Source organism: Xyrauchen texanus, chromosome 38 (assembly GCF_025860055.1).
Source record: "Xyrauchen texanus isolate HMW12.3.18 chromosome 38, RBS_HiC_50CHRs, whole genome shotgun sequence".
Classification (NCBI taxonomy): domain Eukaryota; kingdom Metazoa; phylum Chordata; class Actinopteri; order Cypriniformes; family Catostomidae; genus Xyrauchen; species Xyrauchen texanus.
Window position 1 is genome coordinate 24,780,904 of NC_068313.1, and position 24,187 is coordinate 24,805,090.

At 37.6% G+C, this 24,187-nt stretch overlaps 1 protein-coding gene across 3 annotated transcripts in view; it reads left to right on the forward strand.

The window, feature by feature from the left end:
- The first annotated feature begins 2,125 nt into the window (after positions 1-2,125).
- LOC127631586 (unconventional myosin-Ic-like) overlaps positions 2,126-24,187 on the forward strand; it is a 56,735-nt gene continuing 34,673 nt past the window's right edge. The window contains exons 1-2 of one of the 3 annotated variants that reach the window (XM_052109819.1): positions 2,126-2,265; positions 2,333-2,527. In XM_052109819.1, the coding sequence (XP_051965779.1) occupies positions 2,435-2,527 (93 nt within the window). In that variant the 5' untranslated portion in view covers positions 2,126-2,265; positions 2,333-2,434. Of the gene's footprint in view, positions 2,266-2,332; positions 2,528-6,721; positions 7,050-24,187 lie in introns of those variants that run through there. The other 2 variants (XM_052109820.1, XM_052109823.1) reach the window with 2 other exon arrangements.

Consider the following 24,187-nt stretch of genomic DNA (forward strand, 5'->3'; position numbering starts at 1 on the left):
ATATTCCCACCAACTCAACCGTAAACACCATTTAAATATTTTGATGCTCTCTTTTTAATAGCAAGCTTTCTTCCTATTTAAATGTATGTTTTCATCCTTTTCCAACTTCTGGTGTGTTTTATACTCTTCCATGGCTATATAATTGAACGTTATAATATAAAATAATATATTTTATGCTTTAACATAATTATTTTATTTACTTTTTAGTTATTTCCTTTTAAATGATGTATTCAAATGGTAAAACAGTTTGAATGTGTTGTAGTTTTGTTTAAAAAAAAGTATTGCATTGCTTTATTTCGCTTTAAATCATATTAATTTATACATGCAGGGAAAAATATATACTAAACATAGTTCTAAATTCATGACATATGACAAGTACAAAGGACTGATATGAAACTAAATATTTCAGTTCTGTAAAGGCCAAATGGCCTCCATTCACACATATGTACAAAATAAAAATGAGATACATTTAATGCAACATTTCTATAACTATAAGATCAATCATGCTTAAAATGTTATTCACTTGTGTTATGTATTTATGCTGTATTTGCATCTTAGCACTTGACTCAGTAAACAATCAGCCCAGCAGGTGGTGCTGTAGGCGAATACATTAACATTAAAGCATGAGATCACCTACCTTTACTCACCCTCATGCCACCCCAGATGTGCATGACTTTCTTTCTTCGGCAGAAAACAAATGAGAGCTTTAGTAGAATATTTCAGCTCTGTAGGCTCTTATCAAAAGCGATTAGATAGGTGTAGATGAGAAACAGATACATCTTTAAGACATCTTTACATAACTATTGTGGTACTGTTTACCATGTCATGAATGCTTCTGATTTGTCCCATTATCTTTGCTCTAACCTTCACCCAGTCTCACCTACAGTACCACACCCTAAAGCTTACCGTCTCCCTGATATCCCTCCCTCACAAACAGGATGTCATCACTTCATTGTTTAAAGCCTTACACTTCAAACCACATTAACAAACCTCTCTGGGGCTGCGGTTTTGATACTCACATTATATCTTTGATTTTGTACAGCTTTTCGAATCACTTCATTTGTAGAAGTGCTATTTTCAAGAATGTTTGCTTGTATCCCATGCATATTCTAATACACAGGCTATTCAGAGAAACATCTAGAAGCAAGAAACAGGGAGGAAATACACCCAGCATCACACATCCTGTAAAGATACACTATCTGTTTGATAGGTGATTCTTTATTCAGTCTGTCATTTCCCTTTGCTTTTCTGCCAGCCATCTGTTGTTTATTGTGATTACAGCATACAGTATGCAGTGATCATAAACTGTCATCAGGCAAAGTCAGTTTTTTTGTAACTTTAATGTAACTATATGCTGACAGAGAGCTGTGTCTTTCTTTACCCACATTTACACCATCTTGTGCAATGAGATGCCAAGGCCACATTTTCCTGTTGGTGCCCAGAAATCATGAATGTCTCAATTAATGTCACAGGTCAGAGGATGTGTGCCTGTGTCATTTCCCCTCTTACAAGCACTTTTCAGACATATCCAGTACTGACAATAACATAGTGCTATTTCAATGCACTGGAAATGCTCAGTCTCAAGACACACAATGCCTTATGTGTAATTGTGTAAACAGATTTATTCATAAAAGAAACGCACGACTTCTAAACAGAGTCTAAGTGTTATTGGGAGACCTCAAGGGTGTGTACAAAAATCAATAAAGACATAATGTAACAATGCCATTAAATATATATTTTTTCATGTAATAATGCCATTTAATGTGTAATATTTTCTTCTTTTTCACATTCATAAGAACTATACTCAACGTAAGGATGGAGAGATTGGCTGTAAGTATCAGGACTCCTGAATATGACCCTAAAGGAATGCTGAGGTCAAAGGATTTCAAGCTAAAATAGATTTTATATATCAAGACGTTCACTTCTGTTTTTCAAACACAATCATTTTATGCTGTATGCATACCCACCGCACAAAGAATTATCCTTCCTTTAACTTGCCATCAGCAAATTTCAAAGGAAAGTCGCTCTTTTTATAGAAGTGTGAGAGCATGTGTTAAAAACGTGCATCTGCTTATTGTATGTGCAGGGGAAATGGAGTAGGCTCCTCCGGTGTTTTCCACGGGAATGTCAAGGACAGGATGCTTGAAGCCTGGAGGAAGCAGCACAGCGACAAAGAACATCAATTACAGTGCATGTCTGGCTGTTGAAAGAGTCCACATCTTACATATCTTTAACAACTTGCATTGACTCTGTGTCCCACAAAAGGTAATTCTACAACACTCTGCCTGTCTTGCTTTGGTTGTCTCTATTTACATCTCTGTGTATCTAAAAGAGCAGACGCACCGGTGAGGGTTGAAGCACGCTTCATGCATAGTGGCTGCTTGTGAAGAGGGTCACTCATACAGTCAAAGACACATTTGGACACACAAGCAACATGATGGAGCTGAAGATCCTGCTGGTACCTACAGGAGAAATCATACTGCCTCCGGGGAAAAATGGAGAGTTTCACTGCCAAAGCTGCAACAAGGTAAGAACAGACCATGTTTTGAATCTCTTCTACTTTTTCAGAGTATCAGTAGAGTAGACAAATTAGCAATCAAATGAACCAATAGGTCTTATCTTAACAAATTTGAATTGTGATAGCTATCACGATATGTGGTGCTTAACCAAGCATGCAGGTGTTTTGCATGCAACCAAGCATGCAGATTGCACATGGTTGTTTGTAATAAAAATAAAATAAGCAACCATTGCAAGTGATTGTGTAATGAGGATGTTTGGTATTAATATCAAAAGGAGCAAATTCTTTAATGACAATATGCTTATGCCTGTTGAATGACTACATAACTATCAGAACTCAGAAATGATAAAGAAGTCATAATGCATAATTATTGTGATGTAATATATAGAAAATATAAAAACTATTTCTATCCTATTGTTAAGGATTGTGATCAAACAGATTTTAAGGGATGGATCTGCATTACTCTGTGAAATAACAGTGAAATAAACCAAGGAATGTGGGGAGTTCACTAAAACTTTGCATCTAACTGCAGTTTGAATGTTTCTTATGGATGGCATTTTTCTAGTCTGGTTGGCAAAAAGCAAAAGAGTTGGCAGACTATCAGGGTTACACCCCTCTAACTCAGCCATGATCTGTGCTGCTGTCTTTCTTTATTTTTGTGTTTGAAACCAGTTGTCCATGATTCGTTTTTTGTTTGAAGAACTCTGCCACTTCATGGTTCACGTAGTCTTAACAAGTGTAATGCTGGATAAGATAAGAATCTGTTTTGTTATCCAAAGAACACATTTTTAAAGACAGGGAAAAGTTCTATTAATGCCCTATTAATGTCATCATGTCTTTCCAAACTCTATGCACTGAAAATGAATGGTAACTGAGGTTTTAGTCCCTATAACATTCTCCCTAAAATCTCATCAGAGGACAAAGAACATTAGAAGGATTTGGTGCACCACAGTAAATTTCAGGGTAAACTATCACTTCAAACTATCATGTGGTTATGTAAATCAATCGATAGTTTGACTGGTTGCTGTTACCGAAAAAGAGCGCATGTATCATCACACATTCATTTGAGAAGCTAGTTAAAGTTAGAGTTTAGTATCCATCTAATAGCAGATGGAATGAAATGCTACTTGGATGAGGAAATGACACAGAATTCCTGAACAGCACACTCTTCCTGACTTTCTACCGAGGTCATGTCACCCTTGACGACTGTGTGTGTGTGTGTGTGTGTGTGTGTTCATGCGTATGTGCATGCGTGTGTGTGTGTGCGTGTCTCTGTGTGTGTGTGTGTGTGTGTGTGTGTGTGTGTGTGTGTGTGTGTGAGTCTGTGGGAGAGAGAGAGAGTAAGAGGAAAAGATAGAGGGATGTTACTCTTACGTTGAAGGAATAGTTCTCACCCTCATGCCATCCCAGATGTGTATGACATTCGTTCTTCTACAACCAACACAAACAAACAAAGAGTTTTAGAACAATATCTCAGCTCTATAGGTCCATACAATGCGAGTAAATTGTGTACAAAACTTTGAAGATCCAAAAAGCACATAAAGGCAGCATAAAAGTCATCTATAAGACTCCAGTGATTTAATCCATGTCTTCTTAAGTGATCTAACCGATTTTGAGTGAGAACAGACCAAAATGTATACCCTTTATAACTATACTTCTTGCCATTGCAGTCTCTAGCCACGACCATGATTTCAAAAACTGGTTTACACTTCCTAGTTCTTTTTTTTTTCATTTCAGTTTTTCCTCCTTTTCTCCCAATTTGGAATGCCCAATTCCCACTACATAGTAGGTCCTCGTGGTGCGGTTACTCACCTCAATCTGGGTGGCAGAGGACAAGACTCAGTTGCCTCCGCTTCTGAGACAGTCAATCCACACATCTTATCACATGGCTTGCTGTGTATGACACAACGGAGACTCCGAATATGGAGGCTCATGCTACTCTCCGCGATCCACACACAACTTGTCACGTGCCCCATTGAGAGCGAGAACCCTAATCGCGACCACGAGGAGGTTACCCCACGTGACTACCCTCCCTTGCATCCGGAGACCTGGCTGGAGTCACTCAGCACGCCATCAATTAGAACTCGCGACTCCAGGGGTGGTAGTCAGCGTCAATGTTCGCTGAACTACCCAGGCCCCACACTTCCTAGTTCTTGATGCATGCGAGACTGCTGATGTCAAGATTTATAGTGAAAAATTTGTTTTTGTTTATCTGTTCTCATTCAAAATCGATTAGATCGATTCATAAGACATGAATTAAAGCACTAGATTCTTATACATTACTTTTATGCTCCCTTTATATGCTTTCTTGTGGAGCTTCAAAGTTTTGGTCACCATTCACTTGCATTGTATGGATCTACAGTGCTGAAAATTTCTTCTAAAAATCTTAATTTGTGTTCTGCAGAAGAAAGAAAGTCATACACATTTGCGATGGCATGAGGGTGAGTAAATGATGAGAGAATATTCATTTTGGGTGAACCATTCCTTTAATAAGAAAGAGTTAGCACTGTACTATTCTTAAATCACTGATAAAAATCAATAACAATAGCTGTAATGCCCCTTTCCACACAACCGGTAACAGAAGACATAGACACACCCTTTAGTTCAGCCTGTCTGTCCAGCATTGCCTTGTCAACAGGAAACAACCTTTCCTCCCTGTTCAGCTGGTCGTTACTAATGTGCTTAATGTTAGTCCGGGGTTGGCTGGTCCAAAGCATACAAGAGCACAAGAGCAGAATCGATCACTCCACCCTCTGGCTACAGTACCACACTGCACTTCACAAGGATTATCAAGCACCAAGGTCACCTTGATATGGGGGATTTAGTTTCAGCAATTTATTGATACAATGGCATGTTTAGGCATGGCTGTCTTTTCACAGGGCATGCAGTTCAAAGTGTGAGGACTGAAAACCTTTACAGAATAAGTGAATGCTCATTAAAATCACAATTAACTAACAATTTTAACTGTCTACTTAAAGGTATAGTTCACCTAAAAATTAAAATTCTTTCATCATCTACTAATCCTCATGTTGTTCCAAACCCCTATGACTTTCTCTATTCTGTGGAACACAAGAGGAGGCATTACGCAGAATGTTAGCCACAGTCACTATTCCCTTTTTGAAGAAAAAAAGTCATGCACTTTACAACAATGTTGTGTTCATTAACATTAGTTAATGTATTGCGTATCATGAAATCATGAAATAAAAAAAAAGTCCATCACTGATTAATCTTACTTTAATTTTAAAATAGTATGCTATTTTGCTTGTTAAGTAAATAAATAATGTTTTAAGAATGTTTATATATTTTTTACTGGAAAAACATTGTTAAGAATTTTTTTTTTTTTTTTTGCAGCGTAATGTTAACATTTGCAACATTTAATTCAAAAACATTTGTTAGTTTATGTAGAAATTAAGATTAAGAAGAGCTGTAAAGGTGTTGTTCATTGTTAGCTCATGTTAACTAATCACAAGGTTAACTAGTTCACAAGGTTGAGTAAATAATGATGATAGATAGATAGATAGATAGATAGATAGATAGATAGATAGATAGATAGATAGATAGATAGATAGATAGATAGATAGATAGATAGATGAGAGAGAGAGTACGCCTCTGTAGTAAATCATAGCAGATCTATATTAGATTCTGCAATGACTGATCATTTGCATGCCATTGTACTGCATTCATTCATGGTGCTGCTGTGTGCTGAGATGTGGCTTAAGTGCAATACCTACTATACTAACAGTAGAGGGCGATATAACGCCAACATACGAGTCGCCCACACTCGTTCAAATATCACAGCCAAGACTTTTACATTTAAAAATTCAAATTCTTGAAATTAAAGCCTTTTTATACTAAAATCACACACACACACACACACACACACACACACACACACACACACACACACACACACACACACACACACACAAGGCTAAAATACAGGCACATTTTTAGCTTTTTTTTTGTTTGTTTTTTTTGCACATTTTTAGCTTAATGACAGCTTCAATAAAATAATAATAAAAACAAAACGCTCAAATTTTAATTGAAATGAAGCCAAAGTTCAAGAAATACATTGTATTGGTCGTGGGACTGGTCGGGAACTTCCTGGTACAATGTCTGTCGTGAGAGTGAGTGAGTGAGCGAAAAGAGAGAGAGAGAGAGAGAGGAGGTAATATTTCAAACATTTGCTTCAACCCATTACTGAGTACATGTCTCATGGTACTGTTCAGCCTAGACTAGAGCATAAGTATTTTTTAATTTATGACATACAGTACTAATACTTTCTCTGCGTCCACTTAGACTTAAGTGGTGTGTGCTTCTGAACGTGTGAACATTTAAAGATTTTTCAGTGTTATAAGGGCGGTGTGGTCAACACACGAGGTAAAGATCCAGATTACATCTCGAGACAGACATTTGAGAACGATTACAGAGTTTCTCTTGAATGCATGCAGTATTACAGTGACCGACCAGCGAAAATTCACTTTTACTTTTCGAACATTGCGGGAGTTGTAGTCGACTTGCTTTGATCGAGGTAAGTGTTTGTCGCGTCATTCATTCCATTTTAAAAGTAAACCATAACGTCGGGTTACTCTACATGACGTATGAGCTTAGAATGCACACGTGTGAGTGTCAGCACGCTGACTGTCTGTTCGGAAATGGTACTTTAAGATTGGTTTTTTTTTCTGACTGAGTAGTTCTTGGGGCAGCGGCTGTCTCACAGGACCTACCTAGTGAGCTACCTAGCTATAAAGCATTTTTGGGCATTAGTGGCGCGTTGCAGCTTACTGGAGTTTGATACAGTCACTGTTGTACATATTTGATTAACTACTTTTCACTTGCACTCAAATACATCATCTCTATTATTTGTATGACCCTTAGTCCTAGAGCTTCTACATTCAGAACATATGTTTGCTTTACTATATATGTCAGGATGCAAGAGGATGTTGCTTTCACCTGTATATGGTTGAACTGCACAGCACTGGTGACATCTTATGGTTGTTGATAGGCCATGTCCTCAAGTGTCCTTCCTCACATGCCTGTCTTGTGTTGCAAAACTTAATGAAAATGTGCCTGTCAAATTAAATGGAATGCTGGCAAGTGGAGGCTGCAAATCTATTTAATTGTGCAACAATACATAGAGTAGTGGTGTAACCACTACAACTGACAACAATTAGGAGCTGACAGTTGATTAGGGTTCTATACAAGGCAGATCTTTCTCTGCGAATGATGCTATAAACAGTCAAGCTTAGAGTTGTTTGTGCTGTATTTCCAAGAACTATTTCTGATTTAAAATGCAATTGCCATTACATGGTTACAAAGATCTATCCGGTTTGTAAAACTGATTAACTCAGGCTTGTAACTGATACACGATGACAATGCTTTAGCTGTTTCAAAGGGGAATACTTGGGATAGAGCTTAGAAAAGAGCATATTTTGAGAGCAATGGGGCTCCAAGGATGGAAATGTACACACCTAGTGTTAGACAAAATAACCATTGCAGTATCAACTGCTATGACTTCTTGTCTAGTCTGTTTCTTTATTGTCCAATTACTCTGGTCGTCATCTGTTTATGGTGATGAGATATTAGATTGCTGCTGAATATTTTGTTTTAGGGCTCAGGATGGGAGGGCTGATGGGATTTGTGGCTATGTAAACCCAGCCCTCAATGCTGGGCTGTCAACCAGCCAGCTGTCAATGTGTCCCAGTGAGAGGATACACCTGTGTCTGTAATATTCAGAACAGGAAGTTCTCAGGGCTAACAAACCACTAAAATAAATGTGTCTCATAACTGCTTTAAGCATGATATCAAAATTGACACTATTTACATATGTGGTGGCGTAGTGGCTAAAGCACAGGGCTGTTAATCAGAAGGTCGTTGGTTCAAACCCCATGGCCACCACCATTGTGCCCTTGAGCAATACACTTAACTCCAGTTTGTTCCGGGGGGATTGTCCCTGTATTAATTGCACTGTAAGTTGCTTTGGATAAAAGCGTCTGCCAAAATGCATAAAAAAAAAAAAAAAATATGTTAATTTTCTTAATACTAGGGCTGTTTATTTAACACGCTAATTCAGTGCGATTAATTTAGTTAAAAATAACGCGCTAAAAATTAACGCAATTAATCGCAATGACCCCGGACCACAATAATAAATATTCCTGAGAAACGCAAGCTTGTAGTACCACCTGTTTACTCCAGAGGGCAGTAATTGAAACTTCAGCTCTATGGGCATCGTGCAGTATATACAGTGAACAAAACAGTCATCAGTCAGCACAACACAAACATGCGTTACGTTCTTGTGTTTAAAACACTTGATGGAACACAAATTTGATCTAAGGGATCTCAAGATGTGTTCTAAGTATTAAACTATATTTATCACTGACACAGTGAACTAAACATTTCATGTTTATGATACAATGCACCCGAGACGCTACACAAGCATGTCTGATGCAGGTGTACATTGACGGGTCCTTAAACAAGCCCTCATGATAAATCTTGAACTGATTGAGAAATTGACTTGCGAAATGGGTTTCTGTGAACTGTGTGCCAATGATTGGCTTATGTTCAATTATATGGTAGTAAACAATTCATTGTATTCTAAAGTCGCATTCTGTATTTTTTTATTTTTATCAATGATTAACTCTTCTGCTACAAGAATGTAATGCATTTTAATTATCTATTTCAAGTATTTCATCATTATATATTGAATTATTGTTATATATTTCTCAGCAAATATTTGTATATGTGATTAATTGCGATTAATTAATCGGGACACCATGTAATTCATTTGATTAAAACATTTTATCAATTTGACAGCCCTACTTTATACAGATTCCTATCTTATTGTGAATGATTCACAACGTATTTTTCAGCTGATGTTACCAACTACAAATTTTTCAACCCATTCAACAACGTTATAGAGTTAGATCCATCACTTAATTAAATTTTGGGGTTTGGAATGTTTGCATCCAGAGGAACAGAGAGATCAGTGGGTTATACGAGTGGTGTTAGCCTTGATATTTGTTTACAGTATGAACAGCAAAGCATTTTTTGCTCTAATCTGGAGGGGTACAGAGGATAAGAAAGAGATTCTCAGAATGTGGACTTGTTTGAGTAAATGTCTTCATGCCCTGTGGTGAGTCATGAGCTCATTGTAGGATTTGCTGTTTTTCTTAATTTAGCTGTGCCTTTTCTACTTCAAATTTCCCATAGAGGGCCCTGCCCTTGGACTCCACTCTGCTCCATATCAGTGAAAAACTGCAAAGCCAGTCTGAAGAATTTTAGCTACAGCGCTTAAACTTTACTGCTTGGTTTCGATATAATTTCGAGATTCTTGATTTTAATCTCCCTTTCAAAAAGTGTTGTTATGATTGGTGTTATCAGAGATGGTAAAACCACTGTAATTTCACATGTACTATGGTACTGATCAGTAACCATGTTACTCCAAGGCACTTCAAAGAATATTATTGTATTCCCATAGCGTTCTGTCCAAAAAAAACAAGGCAGTTGCATGGTGTTTTTTGGTACTACTTTGCTAACTCTAGAATGGAAAAGTGACATGTTTGTTGAGCATCAAACATTTTCTCTCATTCTCAGGGATTGAGTCTTTTGACGTTGCTGTTTGTGTTTACCAGCTCACATTATTCGTTTTGTGCTGACTGTGTTGTTTTTGAAGCTTAAGATCCTCAGTTTGCTCACTGACACACTCACACACATATACAGACTACTGATTAACCTGATGGTGTTAGACATTCTTTAATCCATCTGGAATCCTTTCACCCAGGCTCATACTTTGTCCTGATTGACAAGGGTAGACACTGGGGCTGGAGTTGATGGATTAAAACTTGAGCCTGTGGTTACATGCCTTTTTCCAGAGATTCCCTTTGGAATGCACAGAGATGAGATTACAGTGATGATTATATCTTTTCACTGAGAAATAACTGCCCTCATGATATTTCACATTGGTCTGTTAATGCTTGTTTGACTGATAAAACTTTGTTCTGACTTCATAGAGTCATTGGTAGGTCAATAATGGCTTTACATTAAATGGAATGGTTTAGATATGCATGTTTTTGGATAAAAAAAATAACACTAGCAAAATAGGTTGGTCTAATTAGATTAACTGTCAATCAATTTGGGTTTTCCAATTGCGATACTGATAACTAGAAAGCAGGGTGACCTATGTATTGAATTTTCTTTATCTGAACTCAGTCTGTGCTTACCGAAATGTAAAACACTGCCCCAAGTGTCCAAAGCGGTAACTATTGTTGAGCATATGAGCTCGTGTGAGCTCCATTTCCTGAAATGTCCACGGAGGGGTGCCAAAAGTGAGTTGTGAAGTGAGCTGTTTTCAGCTGTACAGTCTGTAATACAGTGATGAGGAATGCATATTTTATCAAATAACGCTACCCCCAAAACTGAAACTAATCATCTAAAATGAAGTAGAAATGGAGTAAAATCTTAATGTTAGCTGGAATAATCCTTATATTCACGCTCATCACTGATTACGTGAACGCGATTACTTCCTGATTTCAACTCTCTCTCTCTCGCTGTATCCGATGCTCTGGCGTGCCTTTTAAGTCTCCCTCCACCATCCATCACTATAATATGAGACAGGTGTTAGAGATAGTTATGAACAAGGTGAAGATCCTTACCGCTCTCTGTGTCATGTGTTGCAGACCGACACATGGACCCCCCAATTCCACAATCACTAAATAAGTAATACATAACTAGTGATACTTGTAAGTGCAGAAAATTGTTTATTATTTCTTCTAATTAATTGTGTTCCAGTTCATGTCCTTCACAGGTATGATCAATGTGTGTGTCACAGAGTCACATTATTTCCTGGTGTTCCATTCTGAGCCCTGGTGATCTTTGTGACCTTTGCACACAGTGCACAGAACCACAGTGCCCTTTAAAGCACGGGACTGGAACCTAGTCTTGGTATTACCGTTGTTCTGAATCCATGTATACTGCAGATTTGTACCAACATAGTCATGGTACCATCCTTCACAAGTAGACAACCTGTTAACTGGTCAGGATAAATCAAGATGTTCTTTATCAAAAACCTTTGAAGTGAGCTGACATTTACAAACCCTTCACATCTTACAACCACTTATTGAAGTCTGGAAGGCATGGGTTTTAACTAAGCTCTCTCTGGCATTTAGAAAAGTCATGCAATCCAGGCCAGGTGTGGCCTTACACCCAGACTAGAGGTCGACCGATATTGTTTTTTTCAGGCCGATGCCGATGGCCGATTAATGCAGCCGATTTATTTTGGCTGATATTTGGCCGATATGTGCTTGTTTTTAACCTCTTATTTAAACCTTTTATTTGAAAGATAAAGTGTAACACAAATAATTGCTTAAGATAGACAAAATTTCTCAACAAATACATTTATTGAACACTTGACACTTAAATTTAAAAATGTATAATGTAAAAACATATTGTATAAATAATGTATAACAAATATATTAAATAAACAAAGCAGGTGTTACGAACTGCTCCGAGACACGAAGGTTGAGATCCAAATGCAGCTTTAAATAAGGGGCAATCCAGACACGTAATACAATATTCAGAGCATCCAAGATGGGTATCGTTAAGGTTTTAATGGTATTACTACTCTTACCGATACTGCTTATCGATCCGGTACTTCAACTGTATTCTTAATGGTTCTTTTTGTTATATATATATATATATATATATATTAAACAAAGATAAACGTTATATAGGCACAGTGATTTAATTTCAGGAAGGTCTACTAACATTACTGTTCAGGTGTGGTCTAAAAAGAAATCTAATAATCTAGTAATCAATTGTAAAATAACACTGCATAGTTTATCATAGATAGATTAATGCTTATTAATGCAGAAGATATTCATTCAAGAGCTGTAAGTGATTTACTCTTTGCCTTTTGTTGTTTGATGTTCATTAGACTGCTTCCCCTTTAAGACCGAGTGCAGATCTAATAGACTCCTGATGCAGCATATTTTCTCCCGACTATTTCCATAACTACGTCCATTTAAGACATAAACTGTGTTTAAGTGAATTCTCCAAGCCGGTCGTTTAGACATATTTTTGTGTATATTTGATCGTTTAGACGCACACATGAAACCCAAAGTAGCCTATACTTTGCTTGTCTCGTTGCTGTCTGTTTCGGAGCGCGCGCCTCCTTGGGAACGGTATATCTTGCGCTCTTTTTATTATTAAATGCGTCCCGCAATTTAGCAACAGTAGCTAGACTGCATTTTACAACAATCACCGATCGTGCTGATTCTGATGTTAAGTTTGAGTTTTAGGGAGAAATGTCAGTGCACCGCTGTGAAGGGAAGGAAGTTGTGCTAGACAGAATGCGGTTTATGTATAAATATTCTTTTTATAATCTTTGGAAGGCGAAATATAAAATAAAATCAGACTAATATCACAGATCTAAACCAGGCTACGTTTGAATGTTTCGTTCTGATACTCATTTAGCAGGGCTGTGTTGTGCTCGCTGTGCGCGAGATCTCTCTCTCTCTGACTGCGAATAGCTCAATTGCATCACAGACAAATGGTTTCATATTATACATAGGCTGGCGAGATAAAATTACTTTCTCTTTATAGCAATAATAAGTGTATTTTCTTAATTTCTCCAGTACCGACAGCAGAACCGATAACGTCCGAGCTTACCAAAGCCAGTCCTTCACTAGCCTATAGCGCGTTGGTATCTTTTTTTATTACTTATTTCTCTGCATTGAGTGCCAACCCTCTCAAATATAAGACACACAAACAGAACAAATAAAAGTCTCAGATTCACTGTCTGTAATTGCAAAATTCTTGCTTGCTTATTGTGACATGATAGCAACCCTTCTGCTATGATAATGCAACTTCAACTACGCTATCAATATCTAAAGTAGCCGAATGTCATGTCGCGTTTTTTCTCGAAGTTGGCAGTAAAATATCAAAAGTTTTTAATTAAATATAAAGAAGTTATACAAATTTAATCCTTACTGTTTTCTCCAAGGAACTTAGCTCCTTCCTTAGGCACTGGATGAGGTCTGCTCACTCTACTGGAAAATGACTCTAGGGGCAGCGTGCGTCAAACACGTGTTCCACAACAACACTAGGCTGCCCACAGATGTGCCTGCCTAATAATCGGCTTGATATACTTGGATATTGGCCGATGCCGATTATGTAAAAATGCTAAAAATCGGCCGATTAATCTGTCGACCTCTAACCCAGACCACAGAAATTAAACTGGGAGGGAGGAATAAGCATATTGTACCTGAAAGTTTCAGAGTTGTTGACCATTGATGAATGTATTGTCATAGTGGAGGTGAATAGAAAATCAATGATAATTGATGCATAAAGAAGTATATAGGACAGCAATTTTAACATGATTATGAAGGAATAGATGGCAGCATATATCCAGTTTTGCTGCTCATGAGTAGTTGACCTTACTCTTGTTATCTTTGCACAAGCATTGGTCAGTACCTGCTTCAAATACTGTATATTGCTGTGTAATGCTTGGCACTGTGTAATGGTGCAGGATTGTGATACTGAGTACATTTACCAACCCTCTATGTACACGTTGGAGAAAGAATCGCCATTGGCTAGTATTTTTTTTTGTTTTTACTTGCCATTGTAATGCAACAGAAAACTAAAAAATATATTAAGAAAACTGAGAAGACATGATCATGGGAAGTTCTAATCGAACTACCGCAGGTTTTTGCATTGTCGAGCTCTTAATTCCTCTGTCCTATAGTAAACATGACACTATGCGCAATCTAATGGGTGAAGTAGACATTTTACGGGTGACCTTTTGTAACATAGTAGCACGTCACAGAAGTCTGCTACAGCAAGAACCACAAAGCCTGCATATATTCGGCATAACAACATGAGAAACTTTACTGCCACATACATTTCTTACATTCTTTAAGCATTGATTTTGGTGCAGAGAATAATAACGATGTTTAAAAGGATAATGAACATACATGGGTTGTCTACAGGTAAGATACTGTATGTGCCCAAATAATGTGTAATTTTTTATGTTTACATATTGCATTCAAAGCACTAATGCTAGCATGCTGACTTAGTATGTCATAGTATGCATCTGTTACTCTCTTTTATTTTATTTTATTATGGAATGTGTTAAAATAGTCCCTGTAAAATCATGGCAGACGGATAGCAGGATTAGTCAATGGACAAAAGAATAGTAATTAGAGGCACATCAATGTGTCACAGGTGTGAATGGTTTGGAGACTGCAAATACATCCAAAATGAACATTTTAGACTTCACCATGTGTCCTTTGTTACAAACAAGATAAATCTGCCTCTGAAGGGCACTTGGAAGAGAGAACAATCATAGTAGCCATGCAGTTAAATCACTTTAAAACAGTATTTCCAATAAAAATAAATTAAAAGGTGACTTCCGAATAAACGTTATTTTTGACCCTCACACTTTTTAACCCTCCAAAGCTCTCACAGTAGATGGTACAGTCTTTGAAACTGGTAGGATTTTAGTTGTTCTAACACATTTACATGACATTTTAAAAGACAAATTATTGCATTAGTCAGACTGAAATCAAACTTTTAAATTGTATGTAAACATACTCAATAAACTTAAATACCAAATACCTGTCTATTTCAAAGATCTTGTGACTATCATCAGTTTCCTTTGGGGAAAGAACTACATGGCCCATATGGTAGCAACTGCTTGAAAAGACAACATTATTATTTCCTTAAAGAGCTGTGATTTGGCTGTTGGCCTACAGTTTTGGACTCACTTTAATTAAATTGTGTATAACAACTGAACAACAAAGCAATACTATGAATTGTAAGATTAATTTTACTTTGGTAAGAAAAAGAGTGAGTTGTTATTTCCAGTCAGTTTAGATGTATGCTCATACTAGATTTTGCTGTAGCATAGAATTAGTATCAATAATGTATAATAAGGCAGGATTTTTCCTACACAGACTTTGTCACCTAAAACTTGACACAATTTTATTTATTTTTTAAATAGGATAAGGTTGACTAAATATGATAACTAAAAAGGACATTTGACACAGGATTAAGACTAAAACTAAATTAAAAAAACAGCTGACAAAATTAACACTAGTAATCAGTTGCCAGGTCATTAGTAGTGTATTAACGCAAAGCCAATGTTTACTTGTTTTTAACGTCACTTTTTTGATCAGTATGGTACCACCTCTGCCTCATTTTGAGCCAGGAAAAACCCTGAATAAGGTATAGTATTAGTATCATAATTGTATTTTAGAATTAGGTTAACATAAATCAGATACTTCATTAAGAGTGTCCACTAATTATTTGTTGTCTTGTCATGAAATGTCAGCTGCAATGGCCATAGAATTTGGCCATTATAATGTTTCACATTGATGTAAAGTGAAAGCATATTGGTATTGTTTACCTTCGCACAGGTAAAAAAAAAAAAAAAAAAAAAATATATATATGTAAGGAATGATGTTGTATGTTGATATGGGTAATATAGCAGCAGAGATAAGGAAAGTATGTGCAAAACTGAGTCCTGGCATGTTTAAGTGTGATTTGATTGAATATACTTACAACACCACATTAATTTCTTAGAGATGGCAGTTGTGTACATGTAGTTATAAGCTCTCCTAGACAATAAAGAGTCTTTATATGCATTTTATTTCATTGGAGAGGATGGGAAGTTATGATGCCTTATAGCTTCATATGTTGTAATAGATATTAGTCTAAAGAACTAAGCAGATGTAATCGTTCTGCTTTATACTGTTCTGTTGAGTGTGTCTATGCTTGCTTCCATTATGTCAGCATTAACATGGCTGAAGGGCATTTGTCCTTTTGCTTTTTCCTAAGGGACCTGCTGGTATCTCATAATTATGTCTGTAATGTTTGGAATGAATGGGCGTGGTGGCTTTCTGGCCCATGTACGTTTTATTGTTGTGGTTGCCACAGCATTTGGTCATGCCAAATTGTCTCTGTTTGTGTGCAGTGATATCCTCACCACATGACTTGCATTTGAGCCATGCTGGATAATGAAATAATGGTGTCATGCTCTAACATAGCAGAGAAGTTGTAATAGATAGTCTTGGCCTTCTGTTGTAGTCCTTATGGAGGGAAAGATTCTCACAGTGTGATCCCCAGCAGTTTGCTTCATCCTGGCTTTGGTTCCCGTCGTCAAAGGTTGGATTCTCAAGAAGGATTTTATCCCACAGATTAATAGAGCTGCATTACTACATGCTCAAATGAACCCAGTACGTCACATGCATAAAGTTGTTTAATTCTGGTTGCAGTGATTGATTGTCTTAAGTCACACTTTCTTAGGGGACTTTCGACTAGGAGTGGGTGATACCACTTATTTTCTAATAATTATTTACCAATAATTTCATGTCCAATATCGTCTGTACCGATACCAATACAGATACTTCTATTAAATAGATTTTTTTGCGATTTCTTAGGATAAAATGGGTATTTTAAAATATTTAATAATACATCATTATTATATTTATATATATATTTTACAATTGTGAACCTAAACAGAAAATTATTAGACTTCTGTTTTGTTTACCCTTTAAAAAAATTAACCATGGTTTCATTATAGTAACTGTAGTTTAACCATGGGGTTTAGTTAAGCCATAGACATAAACCACTCAATTAACCATGGTTATACTACAATATTACTGTAGCAAAACTGTGGTTAACTATTTTTGTAATTACTTATTTACACACAATTATACAATTTTAAGAAATAAGAAATTTACTCCAGGCCAGAAGCTGTTTCTCTGATTTTCTATCATTACCTCTACAAGGCGCTGATCCCTCTTGTTTGAATGAGTCTTGTGATGGTGCAAGGGCTTGTCTACGTGTGTCTTTCAGTATGCATGTTTAGATGAGTGGAAGAAGAAATAGTTCCCATCTTGCACAAGTATTTGCTAATATGGCCTAATCCTAATTTTGTGTGAGAATCAATGTTTTTGATACAACATCAGTATCGGAAGTATCGATATTTTAGGATCGATCCAACTATCCCTACTGGTGACCTAGTGTCCAGCTGCTATTGTGGCCCTGCCTCTTGTGTTTCTTTACATCTGTCTAACAGTGGATTTATCCTTTTTTCTCTCCTCTCACTGTTGAACAATTTGTTGCTCTCCGAAGGCTTGTGATGCTCTTTTGTTCCAACAGTGTTATCAGAGTGGAGCTGAGAGATCTGTTCCACTTATAATGAATAAGATAAGATGTCTAAAATACATTGCTGTTCCTTCGAGTAGAACAGTTTGAGGTAAGAGGGGCATATGTAGGACGTCAGCTTCTGAAGTCTGCAACTGTTCTTTGTTTTTGAAAAACGGTTTGATTGTTGCTGATCGCAGACCCCCGAAAAAACGGAAAACAATGCAAACAGGAAGGTCCATCGTGGGAATTTTGGCAGCATCTTCAAGGATTGTTATGCAGTACATTTCTAGTGGATGTGTTGTTGAAAGTTAAATATCAAAATCTCTAATTTACCATTGAGAGCTGTACAGCTGCTTTCCCACTTGGTTTCAAACTGACCCGGCACTTTTCACACCATCAAAATTCATTTTACGCATTCCAATCCGTCAAACGCTCCATCAGAGATTTCTCTAGTGTGCACTGTGTAGGTGCCCGAAGTCATAAACACAGTTTGTTAGAGGCCTGAGAAGGAAAGAGGGAGGGAGGATATAGCAGTGTCATCGGTGTTCCATCCTCCATCTGCTCAGCATTGGACAGAGACAGGAACCCTTGTGGGAAACCCCTGTCCCACGCTTAAAGAAATAACTTGCCCTTATAAGGGATTGTGGGTATTCTAAGCTCATGGAGGAGGAGTTTAAGGCCTCAGCATTGCCAACTCAGCTGCTGTATATAAAAGCAATGGGAGATCCAGCTGGCCTTAAGCAGAGGCACAGTACTGTACCGTGCTTCTAGACCAGTCTTGGAAAAAGGAGGGCTGGATGTGGTTTGGGCCCACGCTTCTGGATAAATGGGATATTTGGAGTTCCATTGCAATGAGTACAGTCTTGCACGCTTATACTTCAGTGCAAATGTTTTCAGCAGAGGTGAGAAAAAATTGGGTACTCCAATAATGTATTGCTGGTCCGTTCACTCCACACCTCCTACTTCACCTATTGGCTGTTGCCAAAGTGGGCGTGATCCAACTCATTTCCACCCATGAATGTGTTACTCTGCCCACTAGAGCTTGAAAAGAGAGCTGGAATTGTATGATTAATGCTCTTCCACTGTAGATTTCTTCCCTCATACGTCAACCCACTTCTGTTGGAGAAGCGAAAAGGAGTATTTCTTCTTGGAATTTTTAAGGAAATTGGCACCAGCTCTGCCATTTGTAAAATTTGTATGCCTGTTTAGATCATCTCTGGTACCATGCAGGACATACCAGCACACGGATAACCAAAGTAGTCCTTAAGACCTGAGACATACTCTATGCAAGTACAACGCATACGCTTTTTGGTACTTAAGTTCATTTTCATGCTTTTTTTGCATTCCAAAATGTGTCAGATAACAGTTCAAAACACAACGCAATGCGTGTTGCTTTCTCAAAATCTAAGTGGCACAATAGATTTTGCTTAAACGGTCGTCTTCTACAGACTTTCTACTGTCATGCCAGAGCAACAGTTTGGAGCAAAGTTTGTGAAACAAAATAAGGGTGGGTAAAAATATCAGATGCATTACGATCTTCATTTGAATGATCTCGATATCGATTCTTAAATCCCAAGAGCGATCTTTTACTCTATGCACAACCCTCTACTATAATGAGAGAAAATCACTTGCATTTGAATCCAAATTTTGTGCTATGCAACTTAAAATGTATATATTGGGGGCCTGGCTCAGCGAGTAAAGATGCTGATTACCACCCCTGGAGTCACGAGTTTGAATCCAGAGCATGCTGAGTGACTCCAGCCAGGTCTCCTTAGCAACCAAATTGTTAGTTGCTAGGGTGGGTAGAGCCACATGGGGTAATCTCATGGTCATTATAATGTGGTTCGCTCTTGGTGGGGCTTGTGGAGAGTTGTGCGTGGATGCCACGGAGAATAGCGTGAAGCCTCCACACGCTAACAAGCCAAGTGATAAGATGTGCGGATTGATGGTCTAAGACATGGAGGCAACTGAGATTTGTCCTCCGCCACCCGGATTGAGGCGAGTCACTACGCCACCATAAGGACTGGAAGGGCATTCCAAATTGGGGAGAAAATCACATTTTCATATATATATACAGTGAGGAAAATAAGTATTTGAACACCCTGCTATTTTGCAAGTTCTCCCACTTAGAAATCATGGAGGGGTCTGAAATTGTCATCGTAGGTGCATGTCCACTGTGAGACACATAATCTAAAAAAAAAATCCAGAAATCACAATGTATGATTTTTTAACTATTTATTTGTATGATACAGCTGCAAATAAGTATTTGAACACCTGAGAAAAGCAATGTTAATATTTGGTACAGTAGCCTTTGTTTGCAATTACAGAGGTCAAACATTTGCACACACTGCAGGAGGGATTTTGGCCCACTCCTCCACACAGATCTTCTTTAGATCAGTCAGGTTTCTGGGCTGTCGCTGAGAAACACGGAGTTTGAGCTCCCTCCAAAGATTCTCTATTGGGTTTAGGTCTGGAGACTGGCTAGGCCACGCCAGAACCTTGATATGCTTCTTACAGAGCCACTCCTTGGTTATCCTGGCTGTGTGCTTCGGGTCATTGTCATGTTGGAAGACCCAGCCTCGACCCATCTTCAATGCTCTAAATGAGGGAAGGAGGTTGTTCCCCAAAATCTCGCAATACATGGCCCCGGTCATCCTCTCCTTAATACAGTGCAGTCGCCCTGTCCCATGTGCAGAAAAACACCCCCAAAGCATGATGCTACCACCCCCCTGCTTCACAGTAGGGATGGTGTTCTTGCGATGGTATTCTTCTTCCTCCAAACACGGTTAGTGGAATTATGACCAAAAAGTTCTATTTTGGTCTCATCTGACCACATGACTTTCTCCCATGACTCCTCTGGATCATCCAAATGGTCATTGGCAAACTTAAGACGGGCCTTGACATGTGCTGGTTTAAGCAGGGGAACCTTCCGTGCCATGCATGATTTCAAACCATGACGTCTTAGTGTATTACCAACAGTAACCTTGGAAACGGTGGTCCCAGCTCTTTTCAGGTCATTGACCAGCTCCTCCCGTGTAGTTCTGGGCTGATTTCTCATCTTTCTTAGGATCATTGAGACCCCACGAGGTGAGATCTTGCATGGAGCCCCAGTCCGAGGGAGATTGACAGTCATGTTTAGCTTCTTCCATTTTCTAATGATTGCTCCAACAGTGGACCTTTTTTCACCAAGCTGCTTGGCAATTTCCCCGTAGCCCTTTCCAGCCTTGTGGAGGTGTACAATTTTGTCTCTAGTGTCTTTGGACAGCTCTTTGGTCTTGGCCATGTTAGTAGTTGGATTCTTACTGATTGTATGGGGTGGACAGGTGTCTTTATGCAGCTAACGACCTCAAACAGGTGGATCTAATTTAGGATAATAAATGGAGTGGAGGTGGACATTTTAAAGGCAGACTAACAGGTCTTTGAGGGTCAGAATTCTAGCTGATAGACAGGTGTTCAAATACTTATTTGCAGCTGTATCATACAAATAAATAGTTAAAAAATCATACATTGTGATTTCTGGATTTTTTTTTTAGATTATGTTTCTCACAGTGGACATGCACCTACTGATGACAATTTCAGACCCCTCCATGATTTCTAAGTGGGAGAACTTGCAAAATAGCAGGGTGTTCAAATACTTATTTTCCTCACTGTATGTATATATATATATATATATATATATATATATATATATATATATATATATATATATATATATATATATATATATATTATTATTATTATTATATATTTATTTGGCAACTGGCTAGTAAAGGTTTAGATTTCACTCACCAGTGAATGAATTGTGAAATATAGTGGTGGAGTATTCAGCGTGTTGAGAGTAAAAGATGTTCCATTTATTGTGTGTCCAAAGACAAGATTCACGCAACCCATTTGTCTTTGAATAATGTCTCTTTTAATACCCTTTTTGCTCTTTACAGTCAGTTGTTGATCATAAATGACAAAGAAGCAGCATTTAATTTGAATCAGGCATAGCACAGATAAGATAAAGCCATTCAAGTCTCTCTAGTTATCATGCGCTTATTTAAAGAAATACAGGATTCCCTTAAAGAGACAGTACCAATTTTTTAGCACGTGTTCAACAAATCAATGTAAATACCTGTAAATAGTACAAATTATGCAATAGAAATTTACAAAATATATGCTATATAATATTATATTTATTGATTTAAATACATTGATTTGTTAAATTTTAAAAAGCTAAAATGTGACCAAACTTTTCAAATGATGATATTAATAAAATGATGATATATGAAACTAATAAAATATAATTAGTACAAATAATATTTTCAAATTGTACCTATGTATAAAGTGGAAAGTCCCCTGTATATACCCATATGAATCGATATCAAATCGGAAACATAATAGAATCAAATTAAGAGCTTGTGAATCAGAATGGATTCGAATCGGTACCCAGCCCTAGAAACAATTTTTTTATGTTAACTACCTGAATAACAGTCCATCCATTTTAATGGTACAAAAATTTTAAGGCAATTCTATCACACCCTTGAGTACTGAGGTTTGATACTGCCACAGTATCGCAAGAAGTCACGTGAAGAATATTCAGCCGGACCGTGCATTGGTCAAGCATTTGTATGCATTGAGTATTTTTCTGGCCAAAGCCCTCTGAAAATATGTTCTGTAAAACTGACACTCACAGTACCATGTGAGGTGATGATAGCTCAAAAAGGCCAGAGATGAGAAGGTCTGAGAGGAAACGAAAGAGAGAGAGAATGAATGAAGCAATGAGAAACTAGGATCTAAGTCTGAGTGAGCTTTACTTTCTTAGTCAACAAATAACTTCCTGACTTGCACATAGGCACAGTGACCTTGTTTAGTTATATCAAAACAAAGCGTTATATCTTCTGATTACTACATATCAGTGACTCTTTAAATCACTCATTCTCAGCTTTGATGTTCCCAGTTCTGTGCTGACTGTTTAACACCCACATTTATTGCATTCTTCTTTTCTGACATCACAGCACTCAAACACACATCTTTCCCTTTGTTTTTTTTCTCTCCATCATATACTTCCCTCACTCCCTTCCTCATGGGTGTCCCATAAGTCCCCTCACGACCTCCCTCCACAGGTCTTATAAATGAAATCATTGCAGTTTCTTTTGCAAAACTGTTCCGTTCTCCATTTCTTTTATTCTTACAGTTCCTCCCATCCTATGATGCCTGTGGGCTTTTTCCAGTATCAGGCTTTTCTCACTACTCCTATTGCTCAAGGCCCTGACACATTAGTAAACAAAGAAAGACAAATTGTCATTGTGTTGCATTTTCTTTGCAACCAAATTCCCAGTTTGTTTCTTAAAGGAATAGTTCACTAAATGAAAATTCAGGCATTGTTTACACATGTTAATGTTGTTCCAAAACTGTATGACTTTATTTTTTCCATGGAAAACAAAAGGAGGAATATTTTATAATGTACTACTTTGTTCCATGCAATTACAGTAAACCTGGACTGAAGCTTTCAAGCCTCAAATAAGATGCAAAAGTACCATAAATTATCATAAATATGGTCCACATGAGTCACACTGAATAACTTGAATTCTGGTCAGTTTATCACACATATTGTATTCTATGCTTCAGATATGGCTACTTTTATTATACTTTTATGTTGCTTGCCACATTCATTAAAACCGCTTCAAATGAGCAGGGAATAAATCATTCCCTTTTTTATTATTATTATTTTAGGGTCAACTATTTCTTTAAAAACTAATGGAAGAAAGAAAAAACACAACAATGGTGAAAGAACCTGCTATAAGTTGTTAGAGATGCAGAGTTTATGATTATTTTCTGCTGTTAGAAGTACTGAGTTAGTGGTCTGCTAGAACAGAGAGGAAGTGTATCGCAAGCTCTTAACTTCTCCATTTAGACCCAACTAGAACCAGGGTTTCAAGTTCATTCATCAAGCTTTGGATCCCCTCCATTCTATTCCTTTAAATCCTCATCCCTGTCCAGTGGATCCATTGTGCTGTTAGAGTGACTCGCCGCTCATGGCAGTTTATAGCTTTGATCTTCAGCCTCAGTGTTGGATTCTCAGTGCGACACAACACTTTCTACAAATAGACCTGTCCTGGTGCGAGAGTATTAATAGGTTGTGACAGAGTAGGTGGAGAGAAGAAGGGAGGGGCAGAAATAGAGAAGAGAGAAGGGGAGGGATTGAGTATGTACACAGACCAAACATTTTCATAATTCTCATAACACACACAATTTGAATTAAAATGCCTCTCACCCACAATGTTAGGCATTCACGAGGATCCAATTCCAAATAAACATATGGACAGATAAAAATGTTTGTGGTCAGGAACAAAAGGGATTTAAAATGTATTTGTTTGTGCTTGGCTTAATTGACTTTTCCAGAGCATTTACGAGAGATCAGAGGCAGACATTGAGGTGTCCAGTCACTGAACTATGATTCACCACTGTGTGGCCGTCAGGAGGAGGAGAGTAGAAAGGCCAAGCATGGAGAGCATGTGCTGAGCAGCATTATTTCAA